The 16,590-nt window shown below is 38.3% G+C and overlaps 2 protein-coding genes and 1 pseudogene across 2 annotated transcripts; 2 read left to right on the top strand and 1 right to left on the bottom strand.

The window, feature by feature from the left end:
* The first annotated feature begins 688 nt into the window (after positions 1-688).
* LOC147924393 (uncharacterized) lies at positions 689-3,785 on the top strand. The gene is made up of 4 exons (XM_087496753.1): positions 689-721; positions 871-1,807; positions 1,917-3,646; positions 3,696-3,785. Exons 1-4 carry the CDS (start codon positions 689-691, stop codon positions 3,783-3,785), a joined length of 2,790 nt encoding a protein of 929 aa, XP_087352879.1.
* Positions 3,786-5,414: 1,629 nt separating this feature from the next.
* LOC104757874 (uncharacterized) lies at positions 5,415-7,820 on the bottom strand. The gene is made up of 5 exons (XM_010480659.3): positions 7,354-7,820; positions 7,011-7,084; positions 6,367-6,496; positions 5,966-6,250; positions 5,415-5,846 (listed from the first exon to the last, which is right to left on the bottom strand). Exons 1-5 carry the CDS (start codon positions 7,465-7,467, stop codon positions 5,601-5,603), a joined length of 849 nt encoding a protein of 282 aa, XP_010478961.2. The 5' UTR covers positions 7,468-7,820; the 3' UTR covers positions 5,415-5,600.
* Positions 7,821-8,416: 596 nt separating this feature from the next.
* Positions 8,417-11,354, top strand: LOC147924392 (uncharacterized; annotated as a pseudogene).
* Positions 11,355-16,590: the final 5,236 nt, after the last annotated feature.

Genomic DNA, 16,590 nt, shown 5'->3' with positions numbered 1-16,590 from the left:
GAAGATGGGAGGTCCAAGAAGGCCGGAGAGCACATTCTATCCCTTCAGGAATATGGCAAGATGCAGTCGAATTAAAGAGGTTCCCAGCAGTGGTAATCAGTTGTCCTGGGGTGGTAGAAGAGATGGTGTGTGGGTCCAATGCCGATTGGATAGAAGTTTTGGAAACAGTGGTTGGTTTAATCTGTTTCCGCGGTCCAAAACAGAGTACTTAGAGCTCATGGGCTCAGATCATAGGCCTATTATCACTAGGTTTATTGGTGAGGAGATCAAGTTTCGTGGGAGATTTATCTTTGATAAGCGGTGGATTCATAAGCCTGAAACATTGGAGATTATTAAAGAACAATGGACAATTGAGGATGCGAGACAAAATAAATTCTTCCTAAATGGGTTGGTCAGATGTCGAAAAGCTTTGTCAAGATGGAAGAAAACTCACCCCACTAACTCTCTCACACAGATTCAACTTTTGCGTCGAGACTTGGAGGAGGAAGCTACAAAACTGGATCCTAATTTTCAAAAGTTGAGACAGATTAAATGGGCGTTGACGGTTGCATATAGGAGGAGGAGATATATTGGAAATCTAAAAGTCGTGAGTCCTGGCTTCAAGCAGGAGATAAGAACACACAGTTTTTCCATGGGTGTGTGACTTATAAGAGATTAAAGAACAGACTCAACTCTCTGATTGACAAAAATGGGTTTGAGTGCTTTGAAGAGGGTTCTAAAGGTAACATAGCGGCTGAGTATTTCACTGATCTCTTCAAGTCCACGAAGCCGTGTGATTTTGAAGACCTTCTATCAGGGATGGAACCACGAGTGAATGATATGATGAATCAGCAGCTCATTTCTCCAGTTACTGCTCAGGAAATAAAATAGGCTGCTTTCAATATCAAGGGTGATAGTGCTCCTGGAGCTGATGGCTGGACTGGGGCTTTCTTCCGTCGCTATTGGTTTGTGGTTGGTCAAGATGTTATACAGGAGATCCAAGGATTCTTTGAGACTGGTATTCTCCTACAAGATTGGAATCACACGCAGATTTGCCTAATTCCAAAAAAGGAGAATGCTAATCAGATGGTGGATATGAGACCGATCAGCCTCTGTTTGGTGCTCTATAAAATCATATCAAAGGTTCTCTGCACAAGATTGAAACGCTTTCTACCGTCTCTGATCTCAGAGACTCAAGGGGCGTTCGTGTCTGGCAGGCTCATTTCGGATAACATACTCATCGCACACGAGATGGTGCATGCTCTACGGACTCATGTCAAGTTCAATTCTGACTATGTTGCTATTAAGACTGATATGTCCAAAGCTTATGACAGAGTTGAATGGGACTTTCTCGAGCAACTTCTCCTACGTATGGGTTTTCATAGTCAGTGGGTGCAATGGATAATGTTGTGTGTGAGGTCGGTTAGCTACTCGGTGCTGATCAACGGGTGTGCCTTTGGTTTCGTTAAACCGGAGAGGGGAATCAGACAAGGGGACCCCCTATCGCCATTCTTGTTTATACTCTGTGCAGAAGCACTTATTCATGTTATGAACCGAAGCAAGGCACAAGGGAGGTTATCTGGTTTCAGTTTTAATGAAGATTGTCCAAGTGTCCAGCATCTCTTATTTGCAGATGACAGTCTGCTGTTTTGTAGAGCAAAAAGGGCAGAGTGTGAGGAGATCCTAAATTGTCTTCATCTGTATGGCAAAGCCTCTGGCCAAAAGATTAATTTTGAGAAATCTGCCGTCACTTTTGGTAGTAAAACGCAAGACCCAGTGAAAGTTTTGGTTAAACTGACTTTAGGGATATCAGCTGAGGGTGGTACAGGTTCTTATCTGGGTTTGCCAGAGTGCTTCAAAGCAAGCTCTCTTAGCCTTTATTGGGGAAAAACTGAAAAAGAGATTGCATGGATGGTATGCTAAATCACTGTCTTTAGGTGGTAAAGAGGTTTTACTTAAGTCTATCGCCATGGCATTACCTGTTTATGCGATGTCATGCTTTAGACTAAGTAAGAATCTTTGTCGGAAGCTCACAAGTGCTATGTGCGAATTTTGGTGGAGTAACTGCCAGGGAAAGAGGAAAATTGCTTGGGTGGCTTGGTCTAACATGTGTAAATCCAAGGGTGAGGGTGGAATGGGTTTTAGAGACTTGGGAGACTTCAATCAGGCTTTGCTCGCTAAACAGGCGTGGGGGATACTCAATTCCCCGGAGTCGCTGGTATCTCGGTTCTTTAAGAGTCGATACTTTCGGAGATCGTCTATTCTGGATTGTGGTTCAGGGTCAAGACCCTCTTATGCATGGCGTAGCATTTTACATGGCCGAAATTTGATGAAGCAGGGATTAATGAAGACAATAGGGAATGGCAGATCCACTTATGTTTGGAAAGAAAAATGGCTTTTTGACAAGCATCCTCGTGCACCCTATCGGTTACACACTTTCTTTGAGGTGAACTTGCAGGTTGCTGACTTACGTGCCTCAGTTGATGGCCAGTGGGATGTGGAAAAGGTTAAGAGTTTATTCCCTCCGGATGACGCTAAACAGATCCTAGCTATGGACGTTGCGGATGCCAAGGAGGATCGTTACATATGGCCTTACACAGCATCGGGAGCTTACTCGGTTAAGAGTGGTTATTGGTTACTCAGAACACTGCCTACTTTGTATAATCCACGTTCAGAGGATGTCATCAACTCGACGGCGCTGAAGGCAAAGGTTTGGTCTGTAAGGACAGTTCCAAAAATTAAAACATTTCTCTGGCGAATGTTATCTGGGGCTCTGGCTGTTTCTGGGAGGCTTGCTTCGCGGGGATTAGTGTTAGATACAAGATGCATGGTGTGTGGTCATATGGAGGAGACTATCTGTCACATGTTGTTTAAGTGTCCTGTCGCTAGACAAGTTTATGCGGTGTCGAATATCCCCTTGCCTCCTACTGGTTTCTCGGATCATGATGTGGTAAAGAATTGGGAGTTTTTGATGGGTTTGATGCAGGAAGGGAGACTGCCAGAGGAGACTAGCCAAACAATCCCCTGGTTGTTATGGGGAATATGGAAATGGCGAAATAACTTTATCTTCCAAGGCAAGCAAATGGATATTCAAGAAGTGGTGAACAAAGCTTTTCAGGAATCCTCACAGTGGATTGCGGCTCAAGCTGTGTTTAAATCTTTGGATAAGTCTTTGGGTGTTAAGCAACCGATGATTGAAATGAAGTGGAGAAGACCAATGGTAGGGGTTGTAAAATGTAACATTGCTGCTTCATGGAGGAATAAGTTATCAATGGTTGGTGGAGCGTGGATTACTAGAGATTGTCAAGGGCAGGTATTACATCATGCAAGGATTGCTTTTCAGGCTTCTGACTCGGGGATGTTAGCAAGTTTGCGATGCTCACTATGGGCATTGGAGGCGTTGCAGATCTTACATATAACTCGGGTGGAAGTGGTGTTGGATAAAGCTGAAGTGGTTGACGCAATTAATAATCCAAGTGCGTGGCCAAGATACGCTTTCATTTTGAGAGACATTCAACTGTCCCTAGCAAATTTTGAATACTGGGAATGTCACCAAGTGGCTGTATCAGCGAACCAGGTGGCGGTGGCGATTGCTAAAAGTGTTACAAAAGAAGGTAGGCTCCAGTCATATCTTTCTCTTGGAGGCCCTTCGTGGTTGCAGGATCAAGTACGGATTGATATGGGTTTTTAGGTGGTCTATGAATTGGTAATGGCAGAGAAGGGTTTGCGGAGAGTCGGGCCAAGATTATGGCTCTATGTGGTGCTGCCTTGTCTCAGGGTTTTTCTTCACTTGGAGAGTCGATTGACTTCTATATCAAGTGTTACTTTCATTGGTTTTTGTCTTTGTTTCTTGTTTTTTGAACTCGTGTTGTGACTTTATTTATTATCAGATGACAAAAAAAAAATATAAACAATTATCAGCAACATATAAAAATAAGTAACTACTCTTTATTTTATTACTTCTCTCTTTGATTAGTAAATGGATTATTCCAATCAAAATAAATCATATAACTTACTTGATGATGATGAATAAAGATTCTTAATAATCCAACGAAAATAAAGATACAGCTTTATTTTTTTTTGGGCAAAACAAAATAAAGATAAAACTAGGTTTGCTTTGTAGCTGATGATCTGCTATAATTGTTGATCGATCAACTTTATCAGTATTTATCTTCTAATTACGTCTATTCTTTTTAAAAAATATATATATATATATGTAATTTTTAAATGATATTAATATAATTTATTTAAACATCAGTTTTAAATGATGAAAATTTTGTATCGTTTTAAAAAATGATTTATACCAAACATAAATAAATACATCAATTATCTAAATGATGTACATTTTTATTTTAAATCGATTTTTCTAAAGTGATACAGTATAATAGAAACTAAATCAATTTTAACTAATAGATGTCAAATTAGATAATTATAGTATCATTTAAATTAATTGATGCTAAGTTGTTATATTTACTTCACTTATCAATAAGTAATTTAAAATTACATCACTTAGTTTTGTGATATACTCCCTCTGTTTCACAATAAGTGTCATTTTGATACTTTTTTCTTGTTACAAAAAGAATGTCATTTTCTGTTTCTAATGCAAATTTTAAGCTTAAATCTCTTTTTTATCCCTATTATTTGAACTTATTAATTAGAAAGAGAAAAAACTTTAGTGTATTTATAAAGGGTAAAACAGAAATCTAAACAATTTTCTTAATTTGTGTGCATTATGTCAAAATGACACTCTTTATGAAACAGAGGGAGTACTTTACAACAGATGAACATACTCTTTTTTTTGTAATATATATAACCAAACCATTTTCAGTTTTTTGGCCAATCAGAAGGCCCCATTCCATTCCCACTCGCAACAAACTCGCATTGCTTTCTTTTTCGCCTTCTTCCTCAAAACCTTATCAATTTCCAGCTGAAAAAAAAAAACCTTATATAATTTCCAACTTAAACCGAATCGAATTTAAACCAAACCGATATCAATTGTTCATCTTCATGAAACAAAATCTTATCTGAGCACGAGCCGATCATTGAATTTGACGCTAACTATTAAAGAGAATTGTATTTCTTATTCGAGAGAGAAACATCTTCTTAATCTTTATGTATTACCCTTTTGAACAAAAGCAAATCTTATGTATTACCCATACCCAGAGTCTCAGTCTCAGACACCCACTGCACCAAACGTGTAACGGTGTAAGACTGCTTTTGCAGAAATGGTCCACAGTCTTTTTCTTATGAAACAGATTAGCCCCCAAAACAATCAATAAAATCAATCAAGTACCCAACAATTAGTTGGCAACAAATACAGAGACAGACCCAAACAATGAGTCATATAGTAAAAAAGTGTGAACTCATAACCAAACAAATCAACTCCACAAAGTCCTAAGAGACCAGATTTAGCTTTCCGGTAACAAACTCAGCAATAGTCCGATCGAATTTTGCCTATCTTGATCATTTCATAACCATCCAAGCACACAAATCCGGAAACATTGAAAAAAAAAACATCCAAAAGTACATTATCTATTAATGATGATAAATAGTTAGAACCTTCTAAGTTTGTAGAGAAATTTTCATCTTGGGCTATATAATTATTATTGGTAGGGTTGGTTTTAGACCAAGGCAATGCTGCTTTCTCCACCCGGTGGTTTGCGAACACCGCCAAAGTAGTCACGAGACTGAGCCTTTGCATCCGCAAATATGTCATTGCCACTTATCTCCTTCAACTTGGCGGTGCTTAGAAGCCTCTCAGCCGTGGCTGAAGATGGAGATGTAACATCCCCTTTGAATACATTGTTTCCCGACAAATCACTAAACTTCCTGTCCGGAATCTTCTTGGCCGTCTTCAATTCCCCATCCTGCAAGAATTAGTGTAACTCAAGTTATTAACAATGAGTAGAGAGAGCCGAGACCTTTTATATAATACTGATGATGAAACTTAGTTAAAAGAACTATTAAGTTTAGAGAGAGTGTTTACGGGTTTGGTATCTGATTCTCCCAAGTCGAAGTTGTCTTTATAAGCCAAAGCACGAACAGTAGGACGTGCTTTGATCTCAGGTGGTGGAGCAAAGATGTTATGACCACTTAGTTCCTTACACTTAGCATCTGAGAATTGCTTATTAAGCTTAGCATCAGACTGAGACTCCAATGTACCACTGAGCTCACGCTGCTTCGCCACTTCTGCCACCGTCGCTGGCTTCTTTGGAGTAACAATCTCTTCTTCCCCAAACGAAATGTGAGTCACAATTGCTGCTGGTGGTTGCTGAAACAATCCAAACACACACAAGTAAAAGTGATTAAAATAAACTACAAAATGTATCCAAATTCTCAAGAAGACAGGCACAAAAAAAAAAAAAAAAAAAAAAAACACACACAAACCTGGAGTCTTCTTGTTTTGCCGTTTGTGGCCGGATTAGCACTTCCTGTCTCGGAATCATCATTTTCTTCATACACAGAGAAAATCCCACTCCCTGTGATCTCCTTCATCTTATAGTTTGAACAAGGCTTCCTACAAAACAAAGATTTTTGAGTATAACACAAACAAAACATTAACAACAAAAAACACTCCCAATATTAATCTATCTATATACATGTCATAGTAAATTTCAGATCCATACTAAACCAAGTACAATAACCAGTCTAAACCAGAAATAACCAGAGATTTATCGTACAAGTATCAATTCTATCAAATGACAAAATTAGAGAAGCGTGAAGGATACGAAGTAGATCAAAAAGGGAAATTAGAATTGAAAAGTAACCAAAAATGCTTACTAATTAAGGACATTAATTATGGAAATAAAAAAAACTCTCTCCTACCATTAAGAAAAAAAAAACATTCGATAGGAGGGTCCAAATAACGACAGAACAGAATCACTCATCGGTTAACAGATTCTTCGTACTTATTGTTCCGCATTTATTATACATTATCAAATCAAAAACAGTACCGTTTTTGTTTTTTTGTTCGTCGATTAATATTTTCCAATTCGGTAAAACAAAAACAAAAATGATCAGATCTCTCTCACCTCTTGTTCAAGCTCTCAACTTCTTCATCTGTGACTTGTCCTCCAAACACCACTTTGCTGATTCCATCCGACGGCTGTGATTAATTCCCACAATTTCAAATCAAAATCAAATCCGTAGATAACGAAATTAACAAAATTGAGTGAAATTAGTAATAAATAGTTTAATCCAACGGCTGAGATTGTTTTCTCCCAATTTCAATATTTGAAAAAATAAAAAAATATATATCAGAAACGAATCAAAAACATTCAAACTTGTAGATGGCAAAATTAGTAGTAAATTGTAAAAAGAAATCAATCCGATGGCTGAGACCATTCGAAACTAACTGAATTAGGTTTAAGGTACCTGATGCGATCTAGCGGCGGAGCAAGCGGGAGACTCAAACGGTTGATTCTCCGGCCAAGTTAGTAGATCCGCCGTCGACATGTGTGGTTTCCTGACCGGTGTGTTTTTCTCCATCTTTCTTCTTCTCCACCAAGACAAAAACTCCCAAGAAAAAAGAAAGAGAAAGCTTCGATTGCAACAACAATGGTGATCGAGTAAAAAAAAACACAAGGAAGCGTATGTATAGAGAGAGAGAGAGAGAGAGAGGAGAAAAGAGTGGAGTGGTAGCTACTCTTCTTCTATTTCAAAAGCCTTTTTTTAAAAAAAATGGTTTTTTTAAATTACTCTGTTTAATATACACTGTGACACAGAGGATTATTAACTCTTGTCTTTGTAACCTTACTGGTGGAATATTTGAATCAAGTATCGCCTTTGATCTTATTGGATTACTTTTTTATAAATTAAAAATAATTTTTAAAAAATACTTTAAATTATTCTATTGGCCTGTGATGGACCTCTTTTGTGTTTTAAACATGTGTCGCTTTTAGTTGGAGAATTCACCTACTGTAGCCGGTTTTGCTTCTTTTAAATATTTTTGGATTGTTTTGTTTGTTTTCGGGTATCACCAAATTACCCTTAGAGATAAAGATTCGTTGACGGTTATCTTTCTTTAATTAATTTACTTGGATTATGTACAACCTCAATTCCATGCGTAAAGAAACTTCTAAAAATGTTATTTTAATATTTATTATAGGGGATGTTGCAGTTTTAGTACATTTTTGGGAAGTTATTAAGAAATAAGTACGTTTACTATTTAAAATAAAAAAAATGGATGGTGAGAGAGAAAGAGGGTGAGAGAGAAGGGTGTGTATGAGTTTGGTGAGACCGTAAGAGATAGACACAGAGGGTGTGAGTATGTTTGTAGTGGAGAAAAGAGTAGGTAGAAATTACTTTTAGGGGTTTCTATTAGAGTGTATGAGGGAAATGTCTCGAAGACTCAAAATAGTAGAAGTGAGCGTTATTTTGGGCTTGAAATAACGAAGGCCCATGAAATTATAGAAGCCCGTAGCGAGAATGTGAAGTGATGTATTGCCGGAAGGTTCAAGTCAACCTCAACCTATGGGGACGGTGTGCAAGATTTTCGTCATTAAGATGTTTGAAGGATCTCGTTGAAAGGATTCGTGAGATGTACAGAGGTGTTAGCTCAACATGTGCTGTAGGCTTAAGCTATATGTTTGAGGACAGACTAGCTCAGTTGAACGGTTTTGCTACTGCACCAACAGTAATTAGGGGCGATAGAGAGTTCAGGTGTTTCAAATCGCTTAGTCTGGCAGATAAAAGCATAAATCTATTTGTTTGTTTCAGAGAAATGGGTGGACAGATTAGTGGTTTGGTAGTTGAGAATGTTGTGGGTGGTGAGGTTTCAGGGCTACTTCAACCTTCAAATTCAAGTGCTGCTGTACAGACGGTAGTTGAACATGGGCAATCTTCAAAAGGTTTAGCTGAAGTAGGATACTTTGCAGGGCTTATATCAGCCGTGAGTGAGCAAAATCATGGAGTAGCAGAAGAGAGTGTAAGGACTGATTTGAGAGTTCGAAATCAGGATATAGGGAACGTTTCAGGAGTAGGAGATTTAAGTGATGACGTCCTACTTAGACATGTAGAGGAAATTGAGAATGTCATAAGAGGATGTGATGAAGTTCGTTGTTCCCCACTGAGTGATGATATGTTGCTGAAATATGTGGAAGTAGTTGATGATAGCCTGTTGATTGTCGAATCAGGTGTTGGATTAGTTCATGAAAACAGGGATAGTGGAGAGGACAGTAGGGAAGCGACATAATCTGATTATAGCACTTATGGAGGGAGTGAACAGGCGGAGGATGAAGTTGTTTACCATACAGATGGTGGGGAAGACTTGACAATGGTAGTTGGGACATAAACATGTATAAATGAGGATTATGAAGACAACAACGATGATGATCTTGTTGACCAACCGAGAAAGCGGAAAAGGAAGAGAACATTAGGGGTGGGGAGAGGAAATGGAGAAAAAAGAGATGAGATGAGGGAGCTTAGGGAGAGTTTTGAGAAGGGGATAACTATGACATATATTTATGGATATGAGGACCTTGATCCTATGTTTGGGGATGATGAGTTGGACACGAAGGCACAACATGTGGACTTGACTAAAGAGGACGACGATATGTATGTCGGGAGGACATTTGCTAACATGGAGGAATACAGAGTTGCCTTGTCTATATATGCCATCAATCGTGTTTTCCGGTTCAAATTTACAAGGTACGAGAAGGAATGCTTGGTTACTGAATGTTATAATAAAAAAAGTTGTGACTGGGGAGTGTACGCTCACCAAGTAGGTGATACAGAGGAGTATGAGGTGAGAAAGGCAAAGCTGGAACATTCATGTGATGTCCAGACGCGGAGCAAGTTTTCTAAGCACGCCACGTCATGAGTAATAGCAGCATTACTTAGAGCAAAGTATGCAAAGGCATATTGTGTTCCACGAGCGAGGGACTTGCCAGATTGTGTTTTGGATGAGCACAACGTCCGAATAAACTACTCAAAGGCTTGGAGAGCGAAAGAATTGGCAGTTGTGACTGCACACGACACTGAGGAGAACAGATATCTATTGTTGCATGTGTATCTGCATCTCGTTCAACTTGTCAATCCAGGAACAGTTTACAAGTTGGAAACAAAGGAAGATAAGGTTGGTGAAGATAGGTTCAAGTAGGTTTTTTAGCTTTGGGAGCTAGTGTGAAGGGTCTATCATATGTAAGGTGGGTTGTGGTGGTTGACGGAACACACCTCTTTGGAAAGTATTGGGGGTGTCTGCTAACAGCAAGTTGTCAAGACGCAAATTTCCAGATCTTCCCTGTTGCTTTCGGTGTAGTGGACAGTGAGAACGATGATTCATGGACATGGTTTATGACACAGTTGGGTGGAATAGTGAAGGATGGGGCGGATTTGACATTTGTTTCTGATCGCTGTCAGTCCATATTGAAAGCTATTTTGGATGTGTTCCCAGAGGCACATCACGGGGCGTGCTTAGTACACATCAGAAGGAATGTGAAAGCAAAATACTTTTAAAAAAGTGGATTACCTTCACTTGTATGGAGAGCAGGCAACATGTATGGAGAGCAGGCAACATGTATAGAGTGAAGGATTTCGAGGCTGAGTATGATAGAATAAAACGAAGGAACATAGGGTGCTGGAATTTCTTGGAAGAAATAGGGGTTGAGAACTGGAGCAGGGCGCATTTTAAAGGAGAGAGATTTAATTTGATGTCGTCAAATACTGCAGAGTAATTGAACAACGCTCTAACTCCTGCAAGGGGTAGCCCTGTGCTAGCTTTGTTAGAGTTTATAAGGAAAATGCTAGCTAGGTGGTTTGAGGCGAGGAGGAAAAAATAGCAAGAGCGGTTGGTGATATTCCAATAGTAGTTGAAAGGGAGCTATGAAAGCGTTCAAGGGAGGATTAGGTATGACCGTGTTGGCTGTAGGAATGTCGGAATTTGAGGTGATTACAAAGGAAGGGGGTCAGTTCGTTGTATCATTGCAAGACAAAACCTGCACCTGTTTGGAATTTCAAAAAATAAAACTACCCTGCACTCACGCTATGGCTGCAGCTCATGATAGGGGTTTGGAGTACAGGACTCTTGTGGGAGAGATGCACAAGATATCAATATGGTCTCCAACAGTGGAAGCAGCTATACTACCTGTGCAAGATCCAACATAAGTGATGGTCCCTGACGAAATAAGGGCTTTGTGTTTGATCCCACCAAAATCGAAAAGACCTCCTGGTAGGCTACCTAAGCTGCGTATACATTCTGCAGGGGAGTATGAGGTACGCCACATATGCTTACTGTATGTATCAACTAATTCGAAAGATATGAACATGTCTAACCTGAGTAATTGTAGGGTAATAACAAGTCAAAGCAACCAAATAAATGTGGATGGTGTGGCGGGTTTGGGCACAACCGGGTTACATGTTCAAACCCACTTGGTTGAGGAAAGTATTGTCTTTTTGGAGTATTAATGGTTGAGGAAAGTATTGTCTTTTTGGAGTATTAATGGTATATAGCCGTGTGTATGTGGAGTTTGCTGTAGAAAGTACAATTATTTTGGCGTAGACATCATTGTGAAATCAGGAGAGCTCCAGATTTCAGAGTAATGTGTACTTCCGTATGAGTGTTGTAATTTTTTTGTTGGAAATATACGGATCCTGTACTAATATGTGAATCTTTTGTAATCAAACTAAATATGTGAAATATTGTTGTTTTTTTTTTCAATCAAAAGCGATGCTTGTGAGTACTTTCCAGGGGTGTTAGTGTTAAGAAATATAACTTATGTTGTCTGTATAGATAAGAAGACCATCCAGCATTTAGATGTGCTTAAGTTGAGCTGATAACAATGTGCATCTTGTTTTAATATCAGTTCACTAGTTTTGACATTGTGGAAATAATACTCGGGATGATACTCAGATAGAAGTAAAGCTTACAATGCATAGTAGGCTATGTGGTATGAACAGCTAATATTATGGATGGATCTAAGGCATGAAAACGCCTGGATGAATAAATGAAGACCATCCATATATAATACTTGGTGTACATTGATAGACATGAGGACAATCCAGATATAATGTGCATCTTGTTTTAATTTCAGTTCACTAGTTTTCACACTGTCGAAATAAATCTGTGGATGATACTCAGATATAAGTACAACTTATAATGCATAGAACACATTGTAGGCTATGTGCTATGAACAGCTAATATACTGGATGGATTCATAGATCCGCCATCCAAATATAATACATCTGGACAGATTAGTAGATAACCATCCAGATATCAGTCTGGCGATTGGTTTAGAACAATCCAGATTAATATATGATAACAATGTGTATCTTGTTTTTATTTCAGTTCACTAGTTTTTCCAAATATAATATTTGGTGTACACTGATAGAGATGAGGATAGTACCTACCTAATGGCTCTTACTATGTGAACTTCTATGTTAAGTCTCGATCATAAATTAAAATGATGCACCTGATCATAAAAACAAAGAGTCTTGCAAACTTTTATATTTTATGAACCAACATTAAAGTTGTTAAGCTGAAAATACATAATTGAACATAATTTCATCTGTTTTTAAATGCCGAGATACACAAAATAAGGGGATTGGAGGATCAACCACTAGTAATATTACATAATAACCGGAAGCAACTAAAAAAAAAAAATAGCATAACAAAGCATTACAACCCATGAGAAGGAGTTATATATTTCAGACAGATACTTATTGGAAAGGGGCAGCATGCAAACTAAATCAGCTCTGAAACCTTATTCGCCAACCACCAAATGTAGCAATTCAGGCACATAATATCATAGTCATGATACAGCATTCCAAAGTGGCCGAATTCCAAGCAACAGAGAAGAGCACAGTCAGGGTTTGGTATCGTTCGGCAATCGGGATATTTGAAAGTTTTCCCGAATGAGTGACTGTACGGTGTATCAAATTTTAGTAATTCCCGGATCAATCCCTCCCCGCAAGTCTGTACACCATCACACAATAGCGGATGGTGGTTCGATCCAAACAGATGTAGGTAATGGACGGCCATGTCTTCTTTCCCGTTGCAAATTGAGAGCATAGCACAAGCAAGTGTGGCATCTTCGGCTTCAGGAACGTGTTGGCTAAGCAAGTGTGGCATCCTCGTTCCCTTTCTACAGCGGTAACCCTTAACCCTTCGTGGTAGTTTGCTATCTTGTTCCTGGCTTTGAGACATCTCTCGAAGAAGGGAGGGTATCTTCCTGGTCCAGCGAGACGACCAGATGTGTGATAGGATGTATAGATGAAAGGAGGAAAATTACATATTGAGTATATAGACGCCTCCTTTAGGATATCGGCTCTATAGACGAGTTTCTTACCTCTCTGGCCAGACTTCAATATTGGAGCGAGCAACTTGATGGCATCTTTGGCAATCCTTTTTACAATATTGGCGAAAATATCGTCGGGTAGATCTGGCAATGGCAAAGATGGAATATAGTGGGTCATTCAAGATTATTTTCAGTTTGGAGAGTTTTTGGGGATGGGGGACGGTAATGGAAGTTGGTTAACCCTATAATTTTCAGGGTAAATTTCTACACACACTATATACAATAGGGAAATTATTAAAAAATATGCGGGTGACGATAATACAAGTGGGTGAGCAGATATCAATTAATGTGCTGTTCAATGGTGCAACAGTACTGAATAATCCCTGCACAATTAGGCTACTCTGTCAATACTTTTGAAATATTATGTTTTTCTTATATTGTTTTTTCTCGTTATGTTATTGGAACTTAATATCTGTACGGATTAAACCATAATCCTGTAGGAGTGGTGTATCAACACATTAAAGTCCCTCTTATTGATGATCTCACTTCTATTCTCCCCAACCAATTAAAATATTATTGGTTTCTATATATTCAAATATTACAGATTTATTTCTGTCCAGCGTACAATAGTCCCCCCTCTAATGTTTTTTGCTTGTGACTACTTACCATAACACTCTATATCTCGTGCAAATAACACATTAAAATGTTAATTATTTATGATCTCACTTGAATTCCCCCAACCAATTAAAATAGAACTATTATTGCTATCTCTATATATAAATGTGTGTTCGTTTTCTGTAAACTATTACCTCACAACGAAAAACTCGAATTCTACAATTCTCTGCAACACTATGTTTGCTTGACCACCCAAGATGCCGGAACTGCCAGAAGATGTTTTCATAAAAGTCGTTTCCCTTGCTGCACAAGATCGATGGTGGTCTCTTGGTCCTATATTGAGAGCTGGTCATAGAGGAAAAAAGGTTGTCTACAGTAAGGAAGTTCTAAAGACAACTGCTATATATTTCATATGTACTGATCCATCACAAATCAACACATCCAATGCCCCTGATGGTGGCCTCCAAATGGAAGGGCGGTATAGGCGTTTCTTCGTCAGATGCTTTGATGCTGGGAATCCGATTGCCACTTACTATGAAGGACTAAGGGTTGTGGCCGAGGATAGAGATATCCAGCGTGGGATTGATATTCTCAGTCGTATTGTCCCATGCAATGTTGATGCCACCCTTGCATGTGGGGTCCTAAGCATTTGTCAAGGAAATGAGGATATGACCGTCCATTACCTTCAGCTGTTTGATGCACATCATTATCCTCTGCTGTCGCAGGGTGTCAGGCGTACCGGTTAGGATTTCAGTTATAAATTATCTTGTTATAACACGGCGCGGAGTAACTCATACACAGCCTCCCATCTCTATCCTAACAGTCCATTTCTCCTTTCCCCCGCTTGTGCTGTGATGTGTTGTTTGTATTTCGGTCTCCATTCTCTCCGCTATGGAGACTATGACATCGACTGCAAGCATTGTTACCTTTGGTGGTTGTCCCTAAAAATCGCTGAGATCCTTTAGGGTCTGCAGCTTGTTTCAGTATTACCTTCTCAGGTCGTGACTCATCTTTTTGTTTAATATTTTTAAATTATTTTCCCTTTTTAGGCGATTATCTATTTTCATTGATGTATGGCCCCTTAATTTGTCTTTATTTATTTTCCCTGTATTGTAAGCTGTTTTCCACATGTATGATAGACTTGTTGTAATTTGGTATCGTCCATTTAATAGAAATATTATTAACTAATCTCTCTTCCTGTAGTGAGTGTTTATTTTTTGCATTTTTCAACCCTTTAAGATATGTACACAATCTCACCCATATCTTTAGGTAACTTAATATGTTTAGTTTCATGTTTTAACACGTCTTTACGTATAACCAAAAAAGGGACATCAATTTTTAAACCTATCGACGTCCAACTACTAAAAATATCTCTGAACCATGATTAGACTGATTGAGAGTGTTGGAGATTGCTTTAGATATTTTGATAGGCTATGTAAGGCTTTTAAACACTTTATTGATTCACCCTTTTATTACCGTTTCTCACGTTGGGCTCTGTTCCACAAACAGATCCTTGTAATATTTTTTAAATAACATAAATAAATGACAATTAAACCAGCAGTTTGATTCCGTGTCATTAGTCTACTAAAGGGGTCGTTTTGATGCGCTTTCTATGTGGGGTTATTGAACTCCAGAAGTAATAAGTGCCACCCCCACTTGCCGTAACTCTTATTCCAAGATTCCCAAATTGACATGAAAATGGGAATTAGACATATCAAATATTGTTTTATTAAATAAATTTTCACTCATTTACACTTCAAGTAACTCACAAACATGTAGAGAAGCATCAAAAATATAACATTCCTCACAATAATAAGCTTCATCGTGAAAAGCTGAACAGTCTGGAATGCTTAGTACATTTGTTGAAGGAAATTGCCACAACGGACCAAATGTTTCTTGTAGAAATGGATCAAAACAAATCAAATTATCAATAAGTTTTTCACACATATCCTCTAAAACAATAGAGTAAATTTCATGATAACGGATACCAGAAAATCTCTCTAAAATTTCTTCAAAAACAGCTCCAGCTACATCCCCCCTACCGGCACACATTTGAAACATTGCATATGCTATAGTTGCATCTCCATTAGTTGGGACAAGTTGATCTAGCAGTGACAACACTCCAAATACATCTTCGGATCGTGTTATCAGCCTTAGTGACTCAAAATACATAGCATCTTCATTCTCAAAATGCACACAACGAATGAAAAAATTTCTCCAATTACCTTCAAAAATGTTTGTCATCGGGTTAAGACACACAGGTGAGATGTTTGATGTTTGTAATACTTCCCTCGACAAAGTAATATCCCTCCCACGTTTGTTACTCCTAATGAAGGGACCTAGGTAATTGCAATCTTCATCCCCAAGCTTCTACAATATTATAAGGAAAAGATCATCCGGTAAATCTTCTATTGACATTTTCCTCCAATGTTTTTTTATAAAAAAGTTTTACTAATATGGACATCTACTCCTGTTTGGGTCATATCTATAGACAACACTCTTCCCATTAAGTTTTTCATTAAATTATTAATTTATACATCTAACACCACCTCTCTCCCAGCAACTATCATTCCCTTTTAAATATTTTAATATACATTCCATTTTATTCATAGTTTACTCTCTGGATTGTTTTAAAATAATGCGTACAGATGTATATCTGTACATTTTCATAAGTGGTGGAATAAAATTGTATACATGTTACCAAAGTTCACTATTTTTTTAGGAGAATACTTAACTAAACAAACATCTTGCTGGAGAAATGTAC

Source organism: Camelina sativa, chromosome 17, assembly GCF_030686135.1.
Source record: "Camelina sativa cultivar CO46 ecotype springtype chromosome 17, ASM3068613v1".
Lineage (NCBI taxonomy): Eukaryota > Viridiplantae > Streptophyta > Magnoliopsida > Brassicales > Brassicaceae > Camelina > Camelina sativa.
Note: the sequence above shows the minus strand (reverse complement) of the source record. Positions and strands in the feature narration are given on the sequence as shown.